Raw genomic sequence first — 27,832 nt, 5'->3', positions numbered from 1 at the left:
GATAAAGAGATAAGCTGCAGATAAAGAGATAAGGATCAAGAGATAAGCTGAAGAAAACTAACACAATAATCCGTGGTAACTGTGGCACCCTGATATTCCATTCCACCAGCCAGGCTGTTTAATGGGATCTGACAAGTTACATGTAGGGTGCATGTAATACACAATGTTAAATATTTATGTAGTATTTCAAAGATATTTGAAGATATAATTTCAAGATATAAGGCTATTTTTTTCTTTATTTAAAGAGAGGAAGAGCAGCCAAAGAAAGCAATGTAAACTTCTGTATAAATCACTATATTTGGTTATGTTGATTTTATATAAAAATAAGATACCAGCTAGAAGTAAAAACTTGCATTTACTTATAAAACAAACAATGTAAATAGTAAGAATTTGCCATTAATGCATGAAACTCAACCCACAAGCATCTACCTCTAAAGGCAAAGACACACTTTGGTAGAGTCTAATTACAGCCATTTGACCACAATACAGAATGTGCCTAAACAAAGCTTTGTGATTCATCCTGAAGGAACAAATATTAAACAAAGCTGGGAACAAATGCAGGTATTAAAGAGTCAACAGAATCAAAATGAACTCTGTGAAATGTAATTTATAAAGCACCAGCTGCACCTGGGACACACTGCTGGTGAGGAGGAGAGAAGGAAAAGCCAAAGCACTGTCCAAAAATGACTCAGACCCAAATAAAACATGAGCAGTTCTTGCTCTGTACAGCTCCAGGCCTGCAAGGAGCAGCCATCAGTGGTAACATCATCTGGAAAACAACAGCAGGAGTGCAAACTGGAGCTGCATCCAGTGCTACCTCCCGTGGCCCCGTGCTGAGGGATCCCAGCCACACTCATGGAAATACCAGGAGTTCAATGCACGTGAATTTATCGAGGCAAGACCAAACCCCAATTGAATTACAAAACATCTTTTGCTTTATTAGCTCAGATAGAAATGGAATTAAAAAGCAGCAGCGAGGCTAACCGTGTAGTTTATCTAGAAAATTTAGTTACACCATATTGAGATGTCAAAATGATAACGAGCGTGGTGACTGCAGGGATTCCTGCAGCACAGGGGAGGAATCAGTCTGGGGCTGAGGGAGCAACAAGAATCACAAAAAACACTGGCAACATCACCACACTGTGACTGTTTTTGCTTTGGAAGATTATTCCAGGCAAAACTGCCTCGCCACAACTACTCCAGCTGAAAAAGGAGCAGGACAGGAGGTGGCAAGGTTTTAATTTGGAGCCTTCTCTTCCTCCTGTGCAGCAGTAGCCTGTTTAATACCTGCTGTTAATGGCATGCAGGTCTGTCAGTAACAACCAGATCAATAAAAAAGAGACAGGGCAAAATAAGCCTATTAGGCCAAGTCTCTACCCAATGCATTTTATAATCCTGGGTTTAATTAGACAAGGTGCTCGAACTTATCATGAGCTGCTAATTATGATTAATCTATCCAATTTAGCAGTCTCTAATTAAAAACAACATCCCACAAACCTTACCTCAATAGCAGAGTGGGAGCCTGAAGGCAGTGGGAAGGGAGTGACAGCCATCTGGTTGACTGCATCTTCACTTCTGTACAACACATCAACAACACGTTACACACCAAGCCAGGGTGGACAAACTTCTCCTTTGAGTTGGTTCTGCTCATTAACAAAATGCCCTCCCTAGCATGACAACTGTTTCTTACCAGAGTCAGAGCTTAGAAAATCACCTCATTTTTGCTCTGGTTCCTTGCTCCCCAGCAGATCACATCCCTCCATGGGACCAGAGGAGGCTCATCTGGGACACACTGACATCATGTCCTTTGGAAATCTCATTTTGTGTGGATTGTCAGAGGATGCAGTTGGAGTTTATGGTCTCTACACATCCACAGATGTGCTCACACTCACACACAAGTTGGCCTCTTTCAATCATCTCTACATCTGTAAACTGCTTATTTATAATTTCAATTCATGTTACTGAAATACAATACCTGCTCTAATATCACAGATTGATTTTTCTTTTTTGTTCATTTTTGCTGTGGTCTTTTATAAGATTCAGTGTAAAAACTTGGAAGAGATTTTATAAAATGCAGGGAGAAGAGGTGATAAACACTGATTCTCCCTGCATAAAAAGTGAATTATTTTTCCAAATGCTTATGATCTACGGCATCTTTCTCTCTCTCTTTAAAACACCCCTGAAGTTGACATCAGATTACTTTTTTATTTTTATTTAACAGCATTCTGCCTTGCTGATGTTTTTCCTCAACTGCCATTTAAACTGATTTATTTTCTGGAATTAGCTCTGCATTTTTTTTGGTCTCTATAAAACAAAACCAGGTAACAGATGACTTCAGTGATATCATTTAAGGCAAATCATGACAGAGTCACAGAGTGGTTTGGGTTGGGAGGGACCTTAAAGCCCACCCAGTGCCTCCCCTGCCATGGCAGGGACAGCTCCCACTGTCCCAGGCTGCTCCAGCCTGAATCAGTGATGCTGCTGCTTCCCAGGTACAGTTCTTAGATGAAAGGAAGTGACTTTTCATGGCTCTTCCACGTTTGATTTCTGGTCTTCTTTACTCCATTTCATGTTGCTGTGACATGAGCAGAATTCTTTCCTCTTTAATTTCTGGAATAAACTATTAGACTATTATATGTTTTAAACACATTTTATGGAAGTGCCTGAAAGAAAATAGTCTCATTTTCCCCCCTGGAGGGTTAAAACACATGGAGCTAACATGTTCTGATCACTGAGAAATAACACTGTGAATCAACAGCTCCCAGCACAGAATGGGAGTCACAGGCATTTGAAATGATAAATCCTGCAGGCAAAGGTTGGTGAATTCATTTACTTATCTTCAACCACACAGCCACACAATTCAAAGGAGCTGGCTGGGTGCTGCTCAGAGCTGTCCTGGCTCCCAGCCTCTCCTCCTGGCCCTGCTCAGAGCCTTGCAAGAGTGAGAACCCGGGCTGGGAGCGGGCTCGTGGTTGGAGACGTGGGGCCAGGACAGGCACAGAACCAAACCCATGAATTTCATCAGCATTCCACAATTTCCAAGTGCGTTTTACCCCACAGGGCATGCTGGGCAAGGACATTTTCCCTGCTCTTATCTTCGTGAGACATCAATCTCATTATGGTTGGTGCTTTTCTAACCTACAGGAATAAATCAGCACAGGAGAGGCCCAGTGATTTTGTGATTTTTCCTGGACTGCAGAGGTTTCCCTGACAATAGTTTATGTGAAGTACAATCAGCATGAAAACCAACCCCACTCTGCAGCTCACAATGCAGGCTGCATGCTGTGCAATTAGGAGGAAACATGGAAATAAAGAGGAATATATATATATATATAAACTTTTGTAAGAAATACTCTAAAAATTGCTAGACAGAAGCTTCATGGCAAACTGGGGTGTAATTAATTACCCAAACTAGTTTTCACTTCATACATACATACACACACACCTTTTTATTTTTTTCCATCAGTGGGGAAAAAAAAATCTTTATGCAGCTTTAAGTGGATGGCCATTTTTATTCCAAACAATAAAAAACCAGTAATGGTAATTCCCCAGGGGAAAAAAAAAAAGAAAAAAAGGCAAAAATACAAAAAACCCCAAGGTTATGCAGTGTCACAACTTGTAATCTCCCCCTGCTAGGACTCGTACATATTTAAATACTTTAATGCTGCTTCAAAGGAGAATGCTTCAAAGCCGAATCAAAGCGGGAATATATTTTAAAGTGACAGATCTAATAATAAATTGCTGTTTTCTGCTCTCCACTTCCACAAGTGTCCTCAACTAAAACATGAATTTATTTATGGCTAAAAGGAGCAATCATTTTCTTTTGATGCAGGGGCAGACAGCTTAGAAGTCTGAACATCATATTCAAATTACAGTGACTGCAGACGAGCATTCAACATATTTGCCAATAGTTGCTCCTGAACCACCTCCAAAAAAGCTGTTCCCAGTTACTGGTGCTCAATAATGCTTGGGGTTAAGGTGTCTAAACCTTCACACAAGGTAAAGTCTTCATTCTTTGTAACATTTTACTTCTTTCTAGTCTAAACAGGACCCCTGCACATTCCCCATCCTGTCTCACCAAAAAATAAAACTTCTGATGTTTTCCTCCATCTGCACCTTTGCAGCTTAAGCAAAGGCAAATACATTTATTACTGACTTAAATACCACAAAAACTCGGTACAACAGAAGCCTAAAGAGAGCCACATGCCAATATAAATGCGAAGGGAACCCCCATTCCATGCTGCAGGAAGGAAGCCTGAAGGGAAGCTGAAGTTGGGTGCTGGAAGGCAAACCCAAGAGAAATCCCAAACCAGACCAACTCAGAGGGGCAACCCCAGCACCTAAATGATTTAATTCATCACAGGACACACTGGATTGCTCTCTGGGGGCTCCTGACAACTTCTGACTCATCACAGATGTCCAGATGTCCCCTGGATGTCTAAACCAAGGGAGAAGAAGCTCCTGACAAAATATCTGCAGCCACACAGCCCACCAACACTGAGAGAGCATTTGACAGCAGCTTTGCAAGGGGCTGTGGATGCTTTTTGTGGGAATACATCAGGAATCAGAAGAAAAACCCAATAGCTTGTATCAAGTGACACAAAATCTTAGATAGAACAGAGCTGTGGAACAAGGGAATAAATGTTTCCTCTGTAAGGTGACACCAGGACATAAAGCCTTGGAGATTATAGAAAGCTTATATTGCCCACATCCTGCTTGTTAAATTAAAATAAAATAAAAATCAGGATCTTGTATTTTCTCAGCTTTGTCTTGCCTCTAGAAGATCCTGAGGAAAAGAGGAGCTGCAGGAAAGCTGCACACTGAGCTGGGGCAAGGCAGGACCTTTGTGTTGTGCATCTTCCTGAAAAATCTCTCCCACAACAGCAAGAACAGTCTTGCTCTGCACTTCCTCTCCATCCACTCCCAATTACATGGGAGCCACAGGCACACAGGTATTTTAAATGAACCACTAATGTTCATATAAGTTGCAGCTTAGGTCATCAAAGGTTTTGAAGGAGCCCAAATTACTGAACTTCCTGAACCGTGCGCCTGTTCCCACATGTGTATGACAGAGAGGAGGAAACAGCTCTGGAGAAAACAGGAAAAGTTCAAACTTGCACACACACAGGGCCTGGCAAGGGCTTATTTTTAAAGCTTTCCCACATGAAAGAACCTCAGCAATCAAAGCAAGTAAAAACAGGAGTTTATACTCTTAAAATATGGCCAATTATGTAGGTTTGAACAAATGTAAAAATAATTTCTAAAGCACGGCAGTAATTTGAGAGTGGCACTAAACATAAGATGTCACTTCTAGAGGCTCTGAAAGAGTCAAAGCCACAGCAATGGAGAGTGTTGAACAACCCAGACACTCCCCAGTCCTTGGAGTAGAAGGATCTCTCTCCTCTGCACATCACCATAAATGAGAGGAGATTACACCTGGAAATGGAAGGAGGGGTTTGGTGACAGATTTGTGGGCTTCACAATCCCAGCAGCAGGAAGCAATAATATCAGAGCAGTGGCTGCAGACTGGGAGGGCTCAGGACAGATAACAGATGGTATTTAAACCCAGAAAAATCCCTCACTGTTAAAGCATTTCTCATGGTTCATCACAGCACAAGGCAATTTTCTTTTGAGGGATAAAGGTAGACCAAAGAGTGACTCACAGGACTGAACACAATGGGAGGATGGTTTGAAATCAGTGGAATTCACTTTGATTCAAGCATTCAGCTGTATTTGATCTGCTATTATACCAACACTGAAGCACCAAACCAGATTAAAGGCAGTTAATTGAGCATGGAAAAAACACTGAATTTGCTGAATCATAAAATTCTCACTGTAAAAGAGCATTCTGATGTAAACTGGATTTCCTACTCCAGATGTAAAACCTAATTACATTTTTTCATTGTGCATGTTGAAGGGATGGACTTACAACACATGAACAAAACCCACAATGGGTAGAAGAAACACATCCTGTTTTGGGAACTGGGGCACAGACATTCCTAAAAGAAGCAAGTCCCTTTCCCATATTATTACCTGGCTAATTCCTGTTGGAGAATCAGAGCAGGAATTTCAAAAGGGAACTAAGACATTACATCCCTTATTGCCCCTGCAAGAAGGAAACTGACACTATAGCTGCAAATCTTCTAGATGCTCTTAGAAGCTCAAGTAATTAATGAGACCACTGGGAAACAGGGCTGTGTTAAGACCTCTATTTTGGAATCTGGCCAAAATCAACTGTTTTAAATGATCTTCGTCAACTTAATTGAGGAAAAGTTGCTCATAAAGCAGAGTGAGAAGCCTTCAAACATAAGGGGGTGTCTGTGATTCTCACAACAGCTACTGAGCTGTGTCTCATCAGCAAAACTTCCAGGAAAGGGTGGGAATGCAATTGTAACACTACCTGGGTGTAAAAAAGTGTGAATAGAATTTTATAGCACACATGGTGTAAAGTCAGGATTTCAGCAAAAAGTCAAAAAGGCTGAGTGTACCTTTTATCCTTTATCTTTGTCTAGAAAAAGAAATAAATTTGGGGTTGGACCTGGATAATCTTTAAGGTCCCTTCCAACCCAAACCATTCTATGATTCTCTGAAGTTATTTAATGATGGTTATTACAGCTCTCACAGAAAGGCTTTTCTGTGCCCAGGAATTTCTGGGCTTCTTTCACAACTGATTAAGGAGTTTATGGAAACATCCCCCTGCCCTGCACATGAACCAAAACACTAGGAATGGGAAAACCTGGATGCTGTTTCCTGCTTCCAAGTGGAAAGCAGCACGCTTATCACTCAGCATCCTGCATCTCAGGGAAAAAAGGCCTCAGGGTATCAGAGAGGGCACTTGGAATAGCCCAAAAACCCCACCAGTTTGGCTTTTGTGCCCTGAATCAGCTCAGTCAGGACCTTTTCAGGCTGTGGATTGATGTGTTTCTGGAAAATTATAATCAGATTTTTCACTGGTGAAATGAGAATATTCGTATTTTTTATGAACATGAAGACCAAATTAATTTTCCTCACAATTCCTGCACTCCATGGCATTGTGCTCTGGTGAGCTGTGGTGTAACACAGCCACAACACATCCAGAGGCACAAAAAGGCCACAGCTCGTGTTTTCACTCAGCAGCATCCACTGGGTTTGTGGTCTGAGGGAAGCACCAAGACAGACTGGGCTCATGCAACACAGTTTGCACTAAAAGACCAACTAATTCTTGTTTCTCCCTAAAACCCACCTTCAAGAGAGACAAGACTAATTTGTCTCTGCTACAACTCGACCACACATCAAAAAACAAGGGGCATTAGTTTTCTCCCCAGGTTTGGAGCAGTACTCCAGTTACTAAGGACATTCTCTCAGTGGGAGAATTCCCTTTTATTGCTTTTCCAGTGGCTGCCTGGAACAAACAAACCCATCAGCTGTCAGTGTAAGGCCAAGAGCAGTGACAAGACATTGTGCTCTTGGGAAGATGGAAGTTTAAAACCTCAGCAGCAACATTTAAAAGTAGAAATTGGATTTTTTTTTTTTTTATATACTTTTGAGATGGTAACAAGAATCACCCAATGATATTTCCAGTATCTATTTCTAGGATCTCTTGAATATTTGAAATAAATTTTTGCCTTGAAACTCACAATCCAAAAAGGAGAATCTTAGCTGAGAACCTACATGGCCTTTGTGTCACAAATACAAAACACACCCCAAGGATCTCCAGTCCATGGGAAGTGGATCTGACAGGGCCCATTCCCTGGAGCTCTGCTTGGAGCACCAGGGCAGCCTGCAAGGAGCCCCCACTCTTGGCCTGGCCTTCCACAAGTTGTGGTTTTGCCTCTGGAACCTCCAACCAGACACTTTTTCCACAGGCAATTAAATAATGGTGAGTGAGCTGTGGGACGTGACGTTTAATTTTCAATGACTGTGGAAAGGAACACGGGAGCTGCAGGCAAGAGCATTAATCTCCTCCAGATCCTCTGAGGTGCCAAGGATAGCAACTCATTCCTCACGGTGCTAATGCTGCTCTTCCATCATTTCTGGGCACGCTGCAACAGGCAGAGCCGTGGCAGTAAATGTACACATTTATATGCATTCACCCACAGATTATTACATTGTTCACAGGGAGGCTGTGGATGAGCCAGGAATATAAAACAATATCAAGTATGATGTATGTGTTGGTGGGAAGACCATCTCATAAAGTGGCATGGGGGTAAGTGCCCAACAGAAGTCACAGCTGGAATTTATTCAGAAATACACATCTCTGAAATTCCAGCCTGTTAAAGCATGTATGAGCCCTGGGAAAGAGGCAGCTTCTTCCCAGACCTCCTGCCCAGGGTCAGAAGAGCAACAATTCCTGAACTACTGAGGGAATGCACGCAGGTGTCTTTAATTCATGTACAAAGAGGAAAAATTTTCATGCTTGGAGCAAGAGAAAAATGCCCACATGTAATTTTTATGCAGATGAAAGGATGTTTTAGCATATTCCCTCCCACACAATCCATCCCAGGGCTCCTTGGCAAAGTCAGGCCTCCCCCTCTGTACAAACAAGCCCTTGCTCACTTTCAAAATCCTCTTTTGATGCCCACACAAAGGTATCCTTCAGATTTCCACCCAGCCTGTGCTCCATGTGCTCTCTCCCAGCAATCCCAAGCCTCTGCACCATTCCCACTCCCTCCTGGCTGGATGAACAAGCTGCCCTCTCCAACCCTGTGCTGAACCATCCCAAAGGAAATTGTGGGAGAAGCAGCTCCAAATCCCAAGAGGAACAACTCAACTTTTCAGCAGGCACCCCTAAAATAAGCATTCATTTCCATGACTTTAATTTTCTTTTACATTATTATGGAGAACTCTTCAACTGTTCCAAGAAGAATAGTCAGGGAAAAGGCTTATTCACTTCAAAGAGGACTGAGAAAGTTCAGCATGTGCAAAGCAGGCTAAATATGTAAATATGTCATGGAATAGGCTAAAGTGCAACAAAAGTTTTGATGAGAACAGTTCTTACCGTATGAAAACCAGCTTGACCTTTGATGGGGCAGTTTTAATGATTGCAGAAGCATTCTGGTGGCTTCTTCCATACAATATCTGATTGTTTATCTGTTAAAAGAAAATGATTTTCATGTAAGTGGAGGAGTACACCTTGTTCTAATTTATACCACCGAGACTTCCAAGTTTACTGTGGGATAAGGAGATAAGACTCAAAGAAAATGTGGTCTCCAAATCTTGATCTATATAAAACAGGAACCAGTGCAGAGCTAATTTACTGTTATTAGTAAACCACAAACGAGAGAAATATTTTTATTTTTTTTTCCCCCCAGAGATCCCTTGAATGGGTTTTAAGGATTATTCCCAGATTTTTGGAAAACAACTTGATCTGAGGAGGATCATAGAGATGTGACAAGAGCACAGATGTTTAGACAGACATTCCTGCACTTTGCCTGCAGGCTCTGGCCATTTAGGAAAACTGGCTGCTAAGACTGTGCTGACTCCTCAGTTCTGCTGGAGGAAGCAGGAGTGGGAGTCAGGGAGATGAAGGACAATTTAAGGACGTGATGCTGCATCACTTCTGCTGTGATGGATCTACACCTGAGGACAGCAGCAGACACACAAGGAAATGCTGCAGCTTTCAGGGGAAAACAGCCTGGCCAGGACATGAGCCAGGTGGGCAGCAGGGCCATGGCACTGGACTGGTCAGCAATGGTGTGGCCACAGCAGCAGGGCAGTGACCAACCCCTGTGATGGGCACTGCTGAGGCACCTCCAGTCCTGGGCCCAGGTTTGGAATCCCCAGTCAAAGAGGGACATGGAGGGGCTGGAGTGTGTCCAGGGGAAGGGTCTGGAGCCCCAGGAGGGGCTGAGGGAGCTGGGAAAGGGGCTCAGCCTGGAGAAAAGGAGGCTCAGGGGGCCCTTGTGGCTCTGCACAACTCCCTGACAGGAGGGGACAGCCGGGGGGGTCGGGCTCTGCTCCCAGGGGACAGGGACAGGAGGAGAGGGAACAGCCCCAAGGTACACCAGAGGAGATGTAGATTGAGAAGAGGAAAAATTTCTCCATGGAAAGGGTTGTCCAGCCCTGGCAGAGCTGCTCAGGGCAGTGGTGGAGTCCCCATCCCTGGAGGGATTTAAAAGCCCTGTGGATGTGGCACTTGGGGACATGGGGCAGTGGCAGCCTTGGCAGTGCTGGGGGAACAGTTGGACTCTGTGTCCTAAAGGACTTTTCCAACCTAAACAATCCTATGCCTCAATACTGCAGTTTTTTCCTCCCACTCTAAATTTACAACATAATATTTACATTCACATTTGATATACCAATGCTGCTTAAAACAATAATGACAACGGAGCCCAGGAACAATTTAGTCGTGATTACAGAAGGAATTTTTGTTACTGCAGATGTTTGTATTGGATTCTAGGTTTGTGATCTTAGAAGGATTTTTTTTTTTCATTCAAGAAGTATTAGGCAAAGTCTCCCACTCTCCTGGTGTGATATGGGCTAGTCAGACACATTAGGAATATTCACAAATCTTATTTTCAGTGGGTCAAAACATGATGCAAGTTCATCAGTTAAATAAGGACAATGCAAGGACAAGAATAATCCCCCTAACACCTGATTACTGATTGGGATTGAAGTGCAAAACTCTTACCTACCAAGACTTTTATTGTACAAAGAGAGACCCAAGAAAGGTCAAAAAGGAAATAATATCACCATTCCCAAAGAGTTAACATAAGGTTCTGTCTGCAACTGCCATGGTGGAAAAGGCAGGGTGAGAAACTTCATTAATCAAACATCAATTTAAAAATCCAGTAGCAAAAATGAATGAATGCTCAGCTGCATTCTGGCTTCAGGCTCAACTTGAAATTTTCAGTGAATTTGTTGACTTAATTTCTCTAAGTTTGAGAATAAATTGTTCACTGGGAATACTGTATGCTTTACAAATTGTTTGGATTTAGTTAAATTACCATCAATTTTCCTAAACAGCTGACTTCTTAGATTAAAATTTATGGTCTTTACTCTGGCTAAATTAATCCTATTCACTACATGTATCAAATAGTCCAAAATTTAATTAGCTGTGAGCTGGGTCTCTAAGTTATAATTATTTAATTACTCCAAAATGAAAGCATAATCAAAGTAATATATCTCCACAAGGTTTTGGACTGTCCTACAGAGTTATTACACACAGCATTCATTTTTTTTCTTTTTTCTTTTTCTTTTTTGAGTACACTTTATTTTGAAAAATAGATTAATGTTCCATTAGCTGCAGATACCAGAGAGATGAGCAAAACACCAAAGCCTACTTAAATAAAACAAAACAGAGAGCATCTAGGATTTCAGAAGAAACACCACTTTAAATCTTTCAAATTAAATAAAGTAACACATCAGATTAACCAAATAGTACTTTGGGAGTCAAAACCTATAAATCTGTGCTTTACTTTTTGCATTAGAGATTAGAAAAGAAAAACAAAGCCTGGACTAAGCAAAAGAAATAAACTGATCTAAATCAACCTCAACTCTTCTTTAAACGTTTCTTTCTGTAATTCCTTGGGAAGTCAGCAGAGCTCAGAGAAAGATAAAAACTTGCTGCAGGTATGAGGTCAGGTCAGCACACAAGTTCAGCCTTTAGTGTAATCACACATTGCCTTATGGCAGATTTAATCACAGATCCCAAATGTACTGTTGCCTTCACCTACAAGAATTTTGGTTTACAGTTTCATGCACTGAAGTAGCAGAAAGTACAAACTCACTGAAATCCGAGCTCTCGAGTTCAGAGGGAAAAAATCTCTGGGATTGTTTGCTTCTCAAACTTTAATTTGCAGAAGAGAAACATTAGATATGGATATTAAAAAAAAAACCCAACCCACACTGTTTTTACTACGTGGCACTAATGGAAATCCATAAAATTAGTATCATCTGATTTTTATGAAAATCAAGTTAAATGATACCCCAAAGCTAGTAAAAATACTAGCTTAGCTTTCTGTAATAATTATTTCTTTGTACAATGCACTGGGCTCCTTACCACAGGAATTGTAACATTTCAGGATATAACCAGACTCTCTAAAACAATGGGGAAAGTTTCAAAACCTTTTTTTATCAGTCAAATTTTATATACTGAAACCCCATAAAGTACACCAAGCTCCCAAACAACAAAAGCACGAGGAAAAAAAATTGGAGAGAAAAACTAATTAGAACGTGAATTTCCCTCTCCTCACCAAATTTCTTGCTGGGCACATGTTCAAACATGTGCATCACCTAAAGTGATCAACAGACCATAAAATCCGTAAGGACAGAAAATATCCTGCTCTGAGCTGGCAGCTGATCCCTGTGGTTCCCCACCTGGGGAGTGTGGAGAAAGGACATTGGGAAGCCACAGATTGCCTGTGCCCTCCTGCCCAGCAACCTCCCCCTCCCAGCTTTACCTGCTGCCAGCTTGAAAATCACCACCCCAAAAACCTGCAGGCAAAGCAGACGGAGAAAGGATCTGCAGCCTCTTCTGAGAAGAACAAAAGGACACTGGAGCAGTTTGGACAGAGCAGCTGGGGCTGCCCCATCCCTGGAAGTGCCCAAGGCCAGGCTGGACTGGGTTTGGAGCAGCCTGGGATAGTGGAAGGTGTCCCTGCTCAGGGAATGAGATGAACTTTAAGGTCCCTCCCAATCCAAACAGTTCTGTGATTCTGTTCTGTGATTCCACAACAAATAAACTGAGAATTAAATGCCAATTCCCCCACATTTTAGAACAGAAATGGCATTGTGAGTTTGGCTGGGGAGCTCATTTACTTGGGCAAAATACTGCTGTATCTATTATATTATTACAGCATAACTTCTATTTATCTAAGCACCTTAAAATAAAATAGCAATAAAAATGCATTTAGCACAAAAGCTCTCTGGCTTTGAGCTATGACAAAAATGGCATAAAGAAATAAAATGTAATAATTGTCTCTCAGGCAACAGTCCAGAATGGACAGCAGGCAAACTTTTACAGCAATTTTTGACTCTGAACACTGGTTTTTACTCTTTCAAGAGGTGCTGTGGCTTCACAGAATAAAACACAGAAAGGGCTGGGTGGGAAAGGACCTTAAAACTCATCTCATTCCAAAAAACATCTATCACCATTGCTGGGGAGGGAAGTTCTTCCCTGTCTGTTTTCCCTTTTCAGATCTTAAAGCCAGTTTAAATCAGCTGAAGAACTCGACATCCAAATGAGCAGCTTCTTATCCTGCCCCATCTCCAGCAAGAGATGGCAGAACACCCCAACATCAGTAATTCAGCATTAGAGGGCTCTGAACAGCCTGGCTTATTAATAGAGCTCAGTTGTCTCTCTCATGGGGAGATGATAATAATAATAATAATGATGATGATGATAATGGTAATAGCAGGGTGGGTTGTTCAGTGTGAACAGAAGCTCCTGACAGGACAGGCCCATGCAGAGCTGAGGAGCAGCAGGACTGGAGGCACAGGTACAGCTCCAGGTGAACCTGCTGAGGGCCATGCTGGGCACAATCAGCCCCAGGACTGAGCCCAGCCTAACAAGACACGAAGCAGTGCAGACACCTGCACTAAACCAGCACGAGAGCGAGGCAGGAGCACCACAGATGGTTCCTCTGCTTGCAGAAAGAAAGGAAAAGCAGAACTTGTGTCCTGTAAAAAAAAAATTCTTTTGCACAGGGGACCAAACTCTGACCCAAGTAGTTTTCCCACATGTATAAAAGTAGGATGAAAGGGCCTTCTCCCCTCATAAAGCTGTTTTCTCCAGCCACATACCCATCCCAAATAGATCACTGAAGAGGTATTAAAAAATAACAATCACATGAAGGTTTTTTACGTGAGCTGCATTTCCCTCGATGTCAGGTTGTGAAAACAAGCCAGGATCATGCCCCCAAAAGGCTACTGCTGTTTGCAGAAGCTAAAAGTGAGCTGGTGTTTCATTAGTTCAGCAACAAAAGATTTTATGAATAAGGAGCTGAGGCAGTCTGGCAGCATCCCACATCCTTCAATTGAATCCAATCAAACTCCAGTTCAAAAGAAAAATGAACAGGTAATATCTATCTGTCTAAATGGCCATCCCATTAACCTGAGCTCCATCAAAAGCCACAGGGAATAATCTGCACACCCTGCAGTGGCATCCTCAGCTTTAATGGAGCAAGACTGCCCAACTGGGGCATCCCAGGACAGCCCAGAAATGCCAGAGGCTTCCCAAATGTGAATCCCTTCTCTTGCTGAGACGTTCCAGTATTGAAAAGGGAGGTGTAATTAAAGATGCAGGTGTAAATGTAGTTCAAACATGCAGTCAGGTGAGAACCAGACATGAGTTCTGTCATCTCACTGCACATGGCTAATGCACAACCCATCCCTTCATAATGCAGGATGTTTGGATTTATCCTCCTCTATAAGGAACTGTACTCCTGCTCACTGGTGGCACATCTTAAATTGGATTGCAAAGATAAACAAGGTAGTTACTAAAGTCTCCTTGAATTTTTATTTGAATCTTGGCATTTTTGAAATGGAGAATGTCACTTTCCTTCTACTGAAGCGAAAAAACCCAACATTTTATTTCCAACTTAACAAGGAATGAGGGCAAAACCATCATTTGGGGAATGCTCTTTATAACGTGGCTCATCCAGGCAAAACCCAGCCTTGAGGTAAGTGTGATTAATCCCAGATTGTGCCTCTTTCAAGCACTTAACTTTAGATTCTCTGCTCTACCAGGAACTACCTATGATATGCAGAGGAAAACAGTGCCATGAGTTCTTTCAACACACCCAAAATTTAACAATTTTCCCTTTTCTTAACATTAGAATTCAGTGTCAGGGATAGGAAAAACATAATTCTGAAGGAGAAGGCAATTTTCCTACCCTACTCCATTATGGTCCAGACTTTCATATCTTTTCTCACACTTAAAATGAAATCAACTTCAGATGATGGTGCTTTTATAGCTAAAAAAACTGTCTTCCTTGTACTGTGTGTATTGAAACCCCTTAATTACAGAACTGTTAGACAATGACAAATGCTTGGACAATTCTGACTATTCCCAGGGTTCCCCCAGGCAGTCAAACTGCTCTTTCTCGAGTCAAGAAATGTGAAAAAAATAGGTGGTTTTCTGATTGCACAGAGGGTTGCTGAAAGATCAAAGCATCACCACCCACGGAGAGCAGCAGGTCAGCAAATCCCTGCTCCTCAGAGAGAGTTTCTCTCCAAGGGGAAGATCCCCAGGGATGGGTGATTTTTTTTAAACCACTGAAGCAATCACGATGTGGGGAATCACTGCAGGTACTGCAGCAAAATGTCATTTTGCAACAGCCCAAAAACCCAGATGAAGTGAAGGAAAAGCTGTGTTTTCAGGCTGAAGGTGAAGCAAGGAGACTGGAGAAAAAGTGAAGACAAAATACTCCACTTGCTAACGAGCTCTCTTGCCTTGTGGGTGAACTCGTGCCAGACACAACTAAAGAAAATTAAGTATTTTAAGTTGCAACAGATCAAAACAGATTCTAGCATGAAATTTATTTTCAGGATGGGGAATATCCCTGTCATCTGTAAAAACACATATGGCAACGTTGAGGGGGTTTTGGCTTTTTTTTTTAACGTAAAGTGTGAATTTCCCTGTAAACCACACATGCACTCCAAGGATTGATTTAGTGTCCCCTTCCTGCCTTTCAACAGCCCCTCCCCACGCAGAGCTTGTGAACATGCTGAGAGCACAGACTTCACTGACAAGACATTGCTTTTCACAGGCCAGTGATTTTTGTTTCACTGCAAACACATTTACCTGCCAAAGGCCAAGTTCTCAGTTGGCATAAATCAGCACAGCTCCTCGCTCAGCCACCTCATTCCACTTGCAGGCTTTAAATAAAGGTTCAAGATGCTTCTCCCTCCCTGCACACGCTAAAGGGAACAATTACCTGGAGGATTTCATCCCTAAAGTGCATCCAGGAAACAATTTTACCTCCAGGAGTTCATCCCCGATGTGCATCCGCCCGTCCCGTCCCGCGGGGCCGTCGGGATTGATCCCAACCACGAAGATGCTCATCCTGGAGCGGTCCTTGTTGCCAGCCAGGCTGAGCCCCAGCCCATTCTTGTCTTTCTCCAGCTCAATGATGTGCAATTCTCCTGGGAGATCTGCATATCTCTGCCTGATTTTTTCTGGGGAGGTCAAAACATAAAGGGAGTTAGAACATAAAGTGAGTTACGTGCAGATGTTCAACAACACACACAAATATGCCAGAAATTTATGGCTTCTCTGCAAATAAGTGTTTGTAACAGAGGTCTTTTCAGCAAAGATTCTAAAATACCATTTGCTCTGTGTGTATCAGTCACACAGCAAAATGCAGCATCAGCTGCAAACGCTGTTCACTTTAAACCCACACTATTTTAATTATTTGTACAACAGCCTGGTTCCAAACCAAAACTTTTCTGAAAGGAAGGTAAACATGGAAATTCCAGAGGCACCTTTACCTTACAAAACCTATCAAATTCAGGAAACTCTCGTAAAGTTCGAGCTGGTTAATTAACCACGGCGGGGAAACCGAAGCACTTAAGGGCTCAGACATGACTGCAAGCTCACATCTCACAGCAAAACCTTCTGCTCCTTCCTGGTGACTCAGGAATCTTCTCAGCGCGCTCTGCTGAACCCGACGGGCTGATTACGCAGAGCAGATGTCAGTGACAATGGAGATGAGTGATTGCATTTTTAAATGCAGCCTCACCTGATATTAAGGTAGTTATTTGTCTTTCAGCTGCATTTCAAGCGTTCTGTGACAGAGCTGGATGTATTCACGAAGTTATTCAGAGCACACAGCGGGGCTGGGGGTGCTGACAGGTTAATCTGAGTGTCTTTTCAGCACTGGCATACAAGCATCTATCACCATTGCTGGGGAGGGCAGTTCTTTCCTGTCTGCTTTCCCTTTTCAGATTTTAAAGCCAGTTTCAACCACCACCTGCACCCTTCAGCTGGGCCACACATTTGAAAAAGCAAGTCAAAGTATATCCCTGTGGCTGTGTGTCACCTTTAGTACAGAGCCCAAGGTGAAAGAAACTGCTGCATTATGCATGAAAAGGAGAAATAAGGGATATTATATGTTCTGCCATATCCCTGAGTCAGCAGCAGGAGCTAGATCAATATTAGCTACTACCACTCTCCTGGGGAAGCATATTTTAATAGTATGATTTAACTGCTGTAGTGAATGTTCCCATGACAACAAAAAAGAGGGAAAAGAGCTGGGGAAGGTGAGAGGGGGGCAACCAAAAGTGAGTAAAAACTGCTGAGAAGAAAGATGATGAGGTAGAGATGCTGCTTCCACAGCCCCTGTGCTGTCAGGGTGATTTAGCTGAACATGGGACATTCCAGTAGCTCTTCTCTCCAAGGGTCCTTCCTGAGTAATTGTTCCAGCTGCAGCAGCCCCTTGTGCCTTGGCAGAGCCCACTGGGATGTGGAGAGCAGCTTCCCATCTCCAGCCCCAGCTGCACCCAAGAGAATTACCCACACTGAGAGCAGCTCAGGCACCAACCAGCTCTCCCCTCGCCGTATTTACAGGCTGGCATTTTCAATATCCCCAGTGCCCAAGCCTAAAACCTCCAGGATGTACAATCAGGATGAGATGTTATCCCTGGAAAGTTGCTAAAGCCCTACTGGGGTCTGCACAAAATCAGAGTATCACCAAAAGAAGTGAGAAAGCTCATTTTTTATTATCAATTATATGCCCCAAAAAATTCATGTAACTGTGCTAAATGGCAATCCATGTATCTGCATGGTTCTTTCATGTATTTTTTAACTACTGGGCTCAACATGTAATTAGAGCTGTGGTTTGCTACATGGATTTGGAAACTTTTGTCTTCTTAGAACAGCAAGACAGGAAGGGTCACAAAAATGGTGTTTCTGAAAGCAAAGGAGATACAGCCACACCTGGTTTGTTCATAGCACCAAGGTTTAATTTCTTTGCCCACGAGGCCAAGACCAGACCTAAAAAGCTCTAAGACATCTGCTGCCCACCACAATTAGACAAATAACCCATTCCAGCACAGCAAGGAGCTGCAGCACACCCCAGAACAAGGCACCAGCAGAAAAGGGTTTTTCTTACTGATTGCATTTTTGTGGCTAAAACTAAGAATCGGAGCTGGAGGGCTGCTGTCCATCACTGTGCCACAGCTCCCTCCACTGCTTGTTGTACACGGGTAACACATCTCACTTCTGTTTGCCAGGAGCAAGGAACATGTCTAAAGCATAATTTTAACAACTCACAGACGGCTGCACAGACAGGAGCTGAAGGAGCAAGGAACACACACACACATTTAAATGCAGTGCAGATGAAGCTGCACATCTTCAGAGTCTGCCTCAAAACTCATTCCTGGCTTGTCAGTAAAACCACTTGAAATTCCCCAGCACGAGCACCCCTGCAAACACACACTGCTCCAGCCTCTGCCTGCAGACAAGGTCCCTCTGAGACTGAGACTAAGTCTGTAATTCCATGGTGCTTCCTCCTCAAAATGAGTTTTCTCACATGGGAGAAATGTTGGCAGCTCAGGAGCACATGTATATTCCCTTCTGAGTTGGGCTGAAACTAAAAGTGAGCTTTAGTCCTTCAGAAATCAGTAGTTTGGGTAATTGCCTGGGATGGGACAAAGCCCCACTAAAATTCCTGGTCTGCCCATGTTGGGCCAAGGTGTGGAAATCTGGTGAGTTGAATCCCAGCTGCGCCAGAATGTCCCACTGTGGGAACAAATCTTTGGGGGAAGAAAAAATTAGAGACATCCCTGCTTTTAAAATCAACCCTCCCCTAGCACAGGCTGCCTCCTCCCTGGCCAGAAGAAGGTTCTGGCTGTCCCCAGTCCCATCTCCTGCAGTTCAACCCTTGGAAGGGCTGTCCTGGCCAGGGAATAAATGACAACAAATTCCCAGCGGTGCTGCCTTACTCATCCAATCTGCATACAAATATCCTCTGGGCATCCAGCTGACTTCCTACAGCACTGCCATGGCAGTCTCAGTTTGCCTCTTAATAAGGATCTCACAAGATTATTTTAAACAAGTATTAACTGCTTAAACAAACCCCTATCTAAGGCATCTTCTTTTAAATGCCTTTTTCAGCTGTTTTTTCTCCCCTCCAGCTGGTATCAGTTTTCAGCTGCCTGCCTAGGGTTGGGGAGCCAGTTAGCATCTGCTTTTGCAAAGAATTCCATTATCTGCCTTCATTACCAGATACTTTACACGAGGCAATTGTAATTCTGTCGTTGCAGCATCACACATGGGACACGGCTCTCTTGTTTTGGCACTGCACGGGGCTCTTCCCACATTCGGTGACAATATGCCCATCACAACTTCTGCAAACACATCTCACCCAGGATATTTCACCGGCTAATACTGCAGCCAGCTTCTCTTAAAAATACCGTACAGATGCAGCATGAGCCAAAAGCACGAGTAAACTCTTCAGTAATCGCCCCTGCAATGATATTTCCCAGTTATATTAGCAGATAATTACATTTCAAAGGGAAACCCTGGAAATGGAAGACAACTGCTCTCAAACAATCTACTATTATGCTGCTGCATATGTTTTCCTGCCTCAGCCACTATTCCTATTATATTAAACAGAGAGATAAAAGAAATAAATGGAGACAATATGGTCAGGATATTGGAGTTTGCATGATCTAGTACTGCAACAAATACACAATTTATCTGCAACACCAGAACCAGACACCACTTCTCAGGAAGGCAAAAGGCTCTTTAAATGACAGATATATAAAGCACTTGCAGAGGGCTGAAGAGCCTTTCCCAAAGCTGCTGAAATCTCCAGTTAACTGAGCTGAAAGGGGAGAGGTGCTGCTTTGGAAAATGGTGTCTCTGTGTGATGCAAAAGAGAGTCCATCCAGAAAAGGTAAAAAGAGGAAAGAAAAGGCTCTGGATGACTCAGTGATTTTGTTTAGTACCAAATGCTCAGTATTACAAATGTCAAGGCAAAATATGAAGAAAAGGAAAGAGGAAAAAGACCACAAAGAGAGACAACAGCTGATATTTGAATATATAAGGGATGCTGAGGATTTTCCATCCCTCTTGTGTCACCTCAGATCTCTATTAGCAGCATATGCTGGCTTCTGGAGATCTCATTCATCAGCCTGTGCTCGTTGTAATGCGTTTATCTCCCGTTTTTAACCCACAGCACAAATCCTGGTTACAGCCCTGGCCCTTCCCAGGCAGCAGTGCTGCAGCACCACTGCTCCTCACTGGGCAGTGACAGACATCAGAATGCAGGCAGCATCCACTGCACAGAGCCAACCTTGCATATCAAACAGCCAATTCCCTTCTTCATTTCACTACAAACATTACAAAAAATTAATGTAGGAAGTCCCTTGAAAGCTAACCCTAGAGCTGTGAGGGCAGCACGTCTAATTTACTGATTACAATTTACAACAACCTAAATAAGCATATTGAAGGGGCCATAATTGAACAAATGGGGTTTAGAATTCTCCCACTACTAATAATATAATAAGCTTATTGTTTTAATCTTCCCACTAGCCCTCTATTCAGCTCCAAGGAGGCAGACAGTTCTTCAAACCTTATCTCAAAAGTGATGCACTCATCATCATCAGCTCTATGAAGTTTTCGTAAGCTTTAAAGAAAAAATAAGAGTATTTCTGTAATGCTTTTCTAAATTCCATTAAATCACAGCAAGCATGAGAAACAGGGCAGTTGCATTCAAAAACCTAAATGGAAGGGCCAGAGATCCTGTTCTCACCAGCCCCCCTTCCCTCTGGTGATGAGAGAGGTACATCCTTGTAAGTGCAGGGGGCAGAGAGAGTTCCCCACCTGACCCAGAGACTCAGCATCCCCTACCATGTCCCTCTGACCTCCCCTTGGCAGCACTTTGCTCCATGTACACCATTTGGAAATCATTTACCAAACCTGAAGTGATGATTTGCAGAATAAAACAAAACTCAGCATTCCTATTTTCCCTTTGGCAGACTTCGATTAATTCTCCCAGTCAAGAAAAAGAGCTCCATGGCTCTTTCTTCCCCAGAATACTGTCAGCCAAAATACTCTAACATTAATTTAAATTCCATGATGGGGAGAGCATGCAGCAGGTGCCACAAACAGCCCAGGTGTGGGCTACACACCCTGACAAATGCAGCTCATGCAGCCTCAAGTGAAAACAAGCAGGCATTAAACTCTCCTGAGACAATATTCTTACTCTAAGCTGAAGATTCCCTCTTTTCCTCTTGTTTTGAGTGAAGGATTTGGGCTCTCTTTGGGATCTCCAAGTTCCTTCTCGCTGCTCCCTCCAGCTCAGGCTCCAATTTCCCTTTGCTCCTCTCCTTCTCAGCTCACAGAAGGAAACTTTCTCTCTCTCCCAGCGCTCTCCTTAAATCCCACCTGTCCCTCTCATCACTTTTTACAGGGGAAGGTGGAAATTTCTGCTGGTGCTTGTTAGCCCATCCAGGAAGAAGGGGATAATGAGAGCCTCCACAATCCCATTCAAATACCATTTCAGCCTGCTGCCCTGAGCAGGTGGCGTTTAGAAACTGTTACCATAAATTACTTCTTCCTATAATCAAGGGAACCTTCACACTCCCAAAGACAACAGCAGAGAGAAAAGTGACTGAGAACCAGGGTAACTGTGGTCCATAATATCAGAGAGCACCTCCAACACCTGCATCATTTCACACTAACATTTCGCACAAACAGAGCTTTTACCAACAATTTTTTTCCTTATTCAGGCCCAAAGCTTCATTCTAAGTCTGCACTTCCATTACACAACATTTAAGTCCTCTGAGGAAGAGATATTGCATGTTTTTCTTTTTTTAATTAGATGAGAAGGCCATGATGGGTCTATTCACACCCATGTTTATCCAGGATCTTTTAAAAGGAGAGTTAGTGGAAGTGTGGTAAATAGAGCATCCCAATGATGCTAATAACTGGTGATTATAAAGAAATCTGCCTTCCCCTGCACACAATCCTTCCACTCATTTGCCTTTCAAATGATGCATTAACCCCCATGAAAGCACTTGGGTTTCCTCAGAAGTGACCTCCTCTGGGTGCTGTGGCAATCAGTGACTCACTGGAGCTGAGCTGGGAGTGTCCCTGCTCCCACTGATGCTCCCGAGGTCCTGCAGGCTTTGGAGGAAAGCACTGGCAATCCTGGGAAACTGGGTGTTTCCTCCAGATAGGAGACACACAGCTGGAGCATCACACTGCCACTGCTTGATTAAACACAACCAAATAGCAACAAAGACTTTTTTTGATAAAAAAAAAAAAGGACAGAAACGGTGTTGTGTAGAAATACATGACGTTGTGGTTATGCCTGGGCCACAAAATGCCAGGCTGAAGGCATTCTGGAGTAATTAAATCCTTAAAATGTGAGGTAGGCTCTGATGACAGCTGCTGTAGACCCTGTTTTTAAGAGAAAAAAACCCCATAAAAACACTCCAGTACAAATATCCCATATTGTGGCACTGTGCAGCTGAAAACACCCTGCACTCTCCAGAGCTCCCCAGCTCCGGAGCAGCCTGGAGATAAAGCTCAGTTATCTCTGCTGCAGCCTGCTCCTGCCTCACACAGCTCTCCAGGAAGCCTGGGTGTGAGAACAGGGCAGGAACATTGGGAAAGACTCTGAAGTGCAGGGAAATTCCAGCTGTTGCCTGGCTCTGAGCATCAGGGATCCGTAAGGATGCACCAGCATCAGATTCCGACTGCGGCGACAGACGATGCTCTACCGACCCCTCTCCCAACTCAGTTTTGGAGAGTATCTCCCTACTGGGACAGGAATTTCCTTCCTCTCACAGAACCAGAGGATCTCAGGAGGTGGGAGGGACTCACAAGGCTCATCCAGGTTTTCTGCCTTGCTCCTGCTCACTTTGCTCTGGTAGGATCTTCCCTACATTTGGATTTGAAAGCTGCTCGTTCATTTGATGTATCTGAATATTGGGAATTCTAATCCATTGCTTTCCCCACTTGGTGTTAATGCACACAAATGAATATTGTGAACATTTAAATTCTTCCTTCCCTGACAGGAGTAATGTAAGTTGATCCTGACAGTGTTTAATCTTTAATAATGACGTTCCCACAAAGCGACCGGCACCGCCGTTATCTTGGAATCTTTCTGTGGAGTCTAATTAAAGAGAAACGTGTCAGACTCTTGCCAGAAACTGAGAGTTTGTTACCTAATGAAGACTTTTAGGGGATCAGGGATAAGTAACTGCAAGAGGCAGCACAGACAACACCTCTGAGAAGTCAAGGTGATGTGACATTTCTCGCTTAGTGATTCATTTAATTCGATTAATTTAAGAACCTGCAGTAAAAGCCTGAACCTCCTCCATCTAGAGTGGGACTAGAGAAATTTGGATTTAATAATAAAGACATTTTGAGCAGCAAACACAGCCTGTATTGATGACTCCAAAGATCTACAGAACATTCTTCAAGGAAGGTCTCCAGGGGAACTGCCACGCGTTGTGAAATGTAGGAAAAAACTCAACGTAAAACTTCACATAAAATCAGAACAGTTGCACGAACAAACCATAAAAATAAAAAAAGACTAGGGAGCTGGTTGTGGAAGAGCAGGTGAAGAGGAGGAAATGACACTGGGCACTTGGGTAAGAGCTGGTGGAGAGTCCCAGCCCTCTCCTTGCTGCTGCATCACAGCCCTGCGACACAACAAAGCGACTTGACAATGGCTGCATTAAACTTTTGGATTAAGAACCCCCACCCCACAAGTCTTAAATTTGCTTGCAAAGCAGTTTTTAAATGTGCTGTGACAGTGATTAAACAGATTAAAGCTGGATGAATCACTGGGACTGTAAAGCCCAGGAATTATAGGAATTACAGAGAGCCTTAACAGCAAGAAGCCCCACAGAAGATTGATCATGATCAGCTGCTTCAGCTGTGAATTAATTCAGTGGCAATCTTAATGATAAATTTTAATCCTCTTTACTATTTTTAGGTTTTAGTTGTTTTGCTGAAGATTGATTGCAACTGTCAAGCTAGTTACTACAAAAATAGATTTACTTGCACCAAAATATTGTATTAACACTGCACGTTCCTTTTGTAAGCCCACTGTGGGGATCCTAAGTAAATATGTAAGCTATATAAACATTTAAGGAAATATAAAATTTATGATACATATGGTTAATTAATTAATCACATCAGATATTGAGAACAACTTTCCTTCTATACTTTGTATTTTTCCTAACAACATTTACTGTTTGCATTTGGACAGAAACGAGAATGCAATTAAAAATGCAAACAACAGCTTTGTAATAAAAATGCCTCACATAAACATGCCAATTATAATTAATACAAGAAAAAAAATGTCTTTACTGCCATCTTTTCCCTTAAAACTGGGATATTTAACAGAAGCATTGTTATTCTCCTGGCAGATAGTGGTGGTGCTGTGGTGATCAAACCTGTTTTTAATGGTCTGGTTTCCACTTTGCCAAGGGTTCCCTCTCTTCTGTCTTTGGGTTTCACACACAGCTCGTTGTGCAGTGACCCCAGAGGAGGCTCAGCCACCCCAGCACGGCCACAAACACTTCCACAATTCTCCAGCTGACAACTCCCAGCTTCACACTCCCAGCTTTTATTCACAGGCCAGCAAAGAAAAATATCCTCTCTCAGCCCCTAACAAGTTGCTCAGGTTTGATAAGCTATTTTCATTCCCGCTGAAGGAGCTGTGGGGAGAAAAGCTCTTTGTTTCAGGCTGCTGAGGAAAAGGGCAAAAGCTGGATTTTTACTACGGTCAGTGCTGGGTCCAGATTCCTCTCAATTCTCTGGGTGCACACTTACTTTCAATGAAAAAAGCTATTCAGGAAAATTATGCTAATGGGTTAGAGTACGCTCAGATCTCTATGCAGATTGCCTTTGAAAACTTCCAATGCCTGTTAAAAGCAAAAAATGGTTGATTTAGATTAAATGCAAAGTCAATTTAAAATAAAAAGCTGCAAAATATTAAAAAAGCTGAATATCTAGCTTTTAGAGGACATGCAGTGACAGTGAGTTCACTTATGGAAAAGACCTGACCAGCCCCACAATGCTGTTTAGATGATTTATCTCCTCTTTTTTTTTATTTTTAAATTTAGCTATCAATATTTTGTTAGGTTCATACCCCTGCTTTGTCTTCCATCAAACTAATTACAGCTCCCCAAACATTTACAAACTACCTGACCACTTTTGAGTTTTGAGCTATCAAATTGTCCTTGAGTCATCAGGCTGTGTTTAGGTACAAACCTGAGTTTCCCAATGTCACGGTTTGCCTTTGATTGCTGAGGTAAAACGAAACATGAGTGAAAAATGACTGCGACACCTGGCACTGCTGCAGACTTCTGTGCCTTGGAACAAAACAAATCCACCCTTACAATTCCACTTTGAGGCCTGTTCTGTTCATAAATACACAGTAATCATTATTTTGCTATGTATTTCTGTTTCTTCAGCTATCGTGTCCTGTGTTAATCACAGCCCAGCACTCTGATTTTAGATCATGTTTTAGCCCAGAAGTCCCAGGAGAAGTGGAGATGAAGGAGAAAGTCCTTCCTTCCTCCACTGTCCAAGTCAGCTCTCATGCCAGAGTCCTGCAAATCCATTCCTTCTTCCCAGAGGAGGTTTTCATTGAGAGAGGATGACAAAATGAACACTTCTCATGTAGATAAACCACCAAAATACAAACTTCCAGGCTGAAAACACACTGCTGGATCATGGCTGCTATTCCAAAAGAGAAAGGCATCAACTAAACAAAGAATTCATTCAAAGGTCTCTTCTTAAAATAGGACAGTAAGAGTTCTTAGGAAGAATTTTCAATGGTCTTATGTGACATAAGTTGAAAATAAGTGAGCACCTGGTGCTCATGAGAACACAGATCTTGTTCTAGCACTGCAAGTGTTAGTCAGGCAGCAACTTCTGCATTTACAGCTGCCAAATTCCTCTCCCATCAGGTGAGGCAGGGGAACCTGGACAGAGGAATGGATAACAATTCCTCTCAGCACAAATCCCCCACTGAATAATCCTGTGAACTCATAAAGCAGTTGCACCCTCTCCCTAAATAAGCCATACATCTTATTTAATCAGCTGTCCTGAGAGTCCATTGGAGAAGTTAATCAGGTTTGTGCTGCACTTATGACATCATAACACTTGACAAATCCAATTAAATAAAACAATATTTTGTATTAGAAATTCTATTCTGATTATTTTTAAGCTCTCCAAAGGGCAGAGCCTGGCTGATCTGTTTTCTCTTCCTCATAAGGGTAAAATAAAAGTGCCAGTGTCAAACACGTTTCCTTCAAATAAGAGGTGCAAAGCAAGGCATTCATTTTTCTGCAGAAAAAGAAAAATTGTATCACAAAGAAGTAAGCAGAGTATTTGAAGAGAAGATTTCTTTTTTTTTAGTACCAAAATATGTTATTAGACAACAAATAGCTTCTCTTCTAATGTATTTAATGAAATAAAGCTATTAATGCATTAAGCTTTGGGCATTTTTGAAATGAACACAATTAGAATCAGGAAATTGATGATGTATGTGAGCAGAGACTTGCAATATGTCAAGAACTCTCACTTTTTCCTTCTGGCAAAAGAAATCCATCTCCAAGGATTAATCCAGGAGGAAGAGCTAAATGGATAAACTTTACTATATTAAATAGACTCACTTTTTCCACTCTGACTGGAGGAGGAAATCAACTAAGCGAAAGTTGAAAAATAAATGCCTGAGGGAAAAGTAAGAGTGGGCTATGGTAATTTTTTACTGTAATTCTTTTGGCTTGATATTCAATTGATTTTTTTTTTTCCCCACTTATGGAATTTAGCCTTCAAACACGATGATTGAGATGCATCCATGACTTAGTCTTCAGTAATAAACACGGACTTTTTGGGTAAGCTGGAACTCCTGCTTTCCACTTTATTTTATTTTTAAATTTACATGGGCACCTGACCTCTGGGAACCCGTGGGGCTCCACAAGTCTCAAGATGTTTCATGTCTCTTATGACAGATGGCCAAGCAAGACACCCAACAGATGGCAACCCACCAAAGAGATGCCAGGTCTTCCCAATGGCAGTCCAGGGGTCGTGCTCCAGTGTTTATTAATTATATTTCAGTCTCTTAATAGAAATTAAGCTCAGTTCTAACAGGGTAGCTAATTTTATTCTGTTTTTTACAGGAACACAGCATATGCAACCACCCCCCGTGCAACCCAAGCTCCTGCCCCCAAACCTCTGGACTGGCAGCAAACCTCATGGTGGAGCAGGGGTCTCGAAGGTGCTACAAAAAGTTCATGAAAATAGGCAGGAGAGAAAGCTGAAAAATACCCTGACTGGGGGAAAGGCTTTGGTGTGAGCTCACACTTTAATGAAATCAGAGAATTCTCTCAAGGGAAAGCCTCAGGAAGGCTCCAGCCTCAGGAAAAGCTCAAAGTGGAGCTCACACCTTCCTTGACACCCAAGCCAGGCAAATGGGAGGCACAAATCTGTGGGAATCCAAGTTCATTAGCTGCAGTACTCACCACTCATTAAAACCCTCCCAACTTTCCCCATCCCCATGTCCCTGGTCCATCCCCATCCCAGAGCATCCCTCCTGCACACACAAACAACAGCCACATCCTTCTGGCCCTAAAAGGCTTCACTGAGCTCCCCACTCCTCACAAAATCCCTTCCCTCCTCTTTCCCAGACCTCACTCACAAGCTGCCTGTGCTCATCCTTGCAGAGCTCTCCTTGCTCCCTCATCCATCACATCCCTGTCTCATCCCATTTTTTCCCCTTCCACTCTTCTCCCAGCACTTCAGAGACACCTCACTAGGCACCAGGCTGGCAGGCTGGTTCCTCTGTGGCTTTTTGCCCTGGAAGAACAATGTTTAAAAAGTCACATCTTCTATACAAACAATATTTTAAAAATCACATGATCTACACTTCTAACAACT

At 42.7% G+C, this 27,832-nt stretch overlaps 1 protein-coding gene across 26 annotated transcripts in view; it reads right to left on the bottom strand.

Moving 5' to 3' along the window:
- The window catches only part of PATJ (PATJ crumbs cell polarity complex component), a 141,018-nt gene that overhangs the window by 39,202 nt on the left and 73,984 nt on the right, over window positions 1-27,832 (bottom strand). For all 26 annotated transcript variants that reach the window (XM_086901795.1, XM_086901804.1, XM_086901791.1 and 23 more), the window contains 3 exons: window positions 15,902-16,098; window positions 8,978-9,069; window positions 1,503-1,575 (listed from right to left, as the gene is read on the bottom strand). In XM_086901795.1, coding sequence (XP_086757921.1) covers window positions 1,503-1,575; window positions 8,978-9,069; window positions 15,902-16,098 — 362 coding nt within the window. The remainder of the gene's footprint in view (window positions 1-1,502; window positions 1,576-8,977; window positions 9,070-15,901; window positions 16,099-27,832) is intronic.

The sequence above is a fragment of the Cyanistes caeruleus genome, chromosome 9 (genome assembly GCF_971803275.1).
Source record: "Cyanistes caeruleus chromosome 9, bCyaCae1.hap1.1, whole genome shotgun sequence".
NCBI classification, from domain to species: domain Eukaryota; kingdom Metazoa; phylum Chordata; class Aves; order Passeriformes; family Paridae; genus Cyanistes; species Cyanistes caeruleus.
This window is presented reverse-complemented; position numbering and strand designations above follow the sequence as displayed.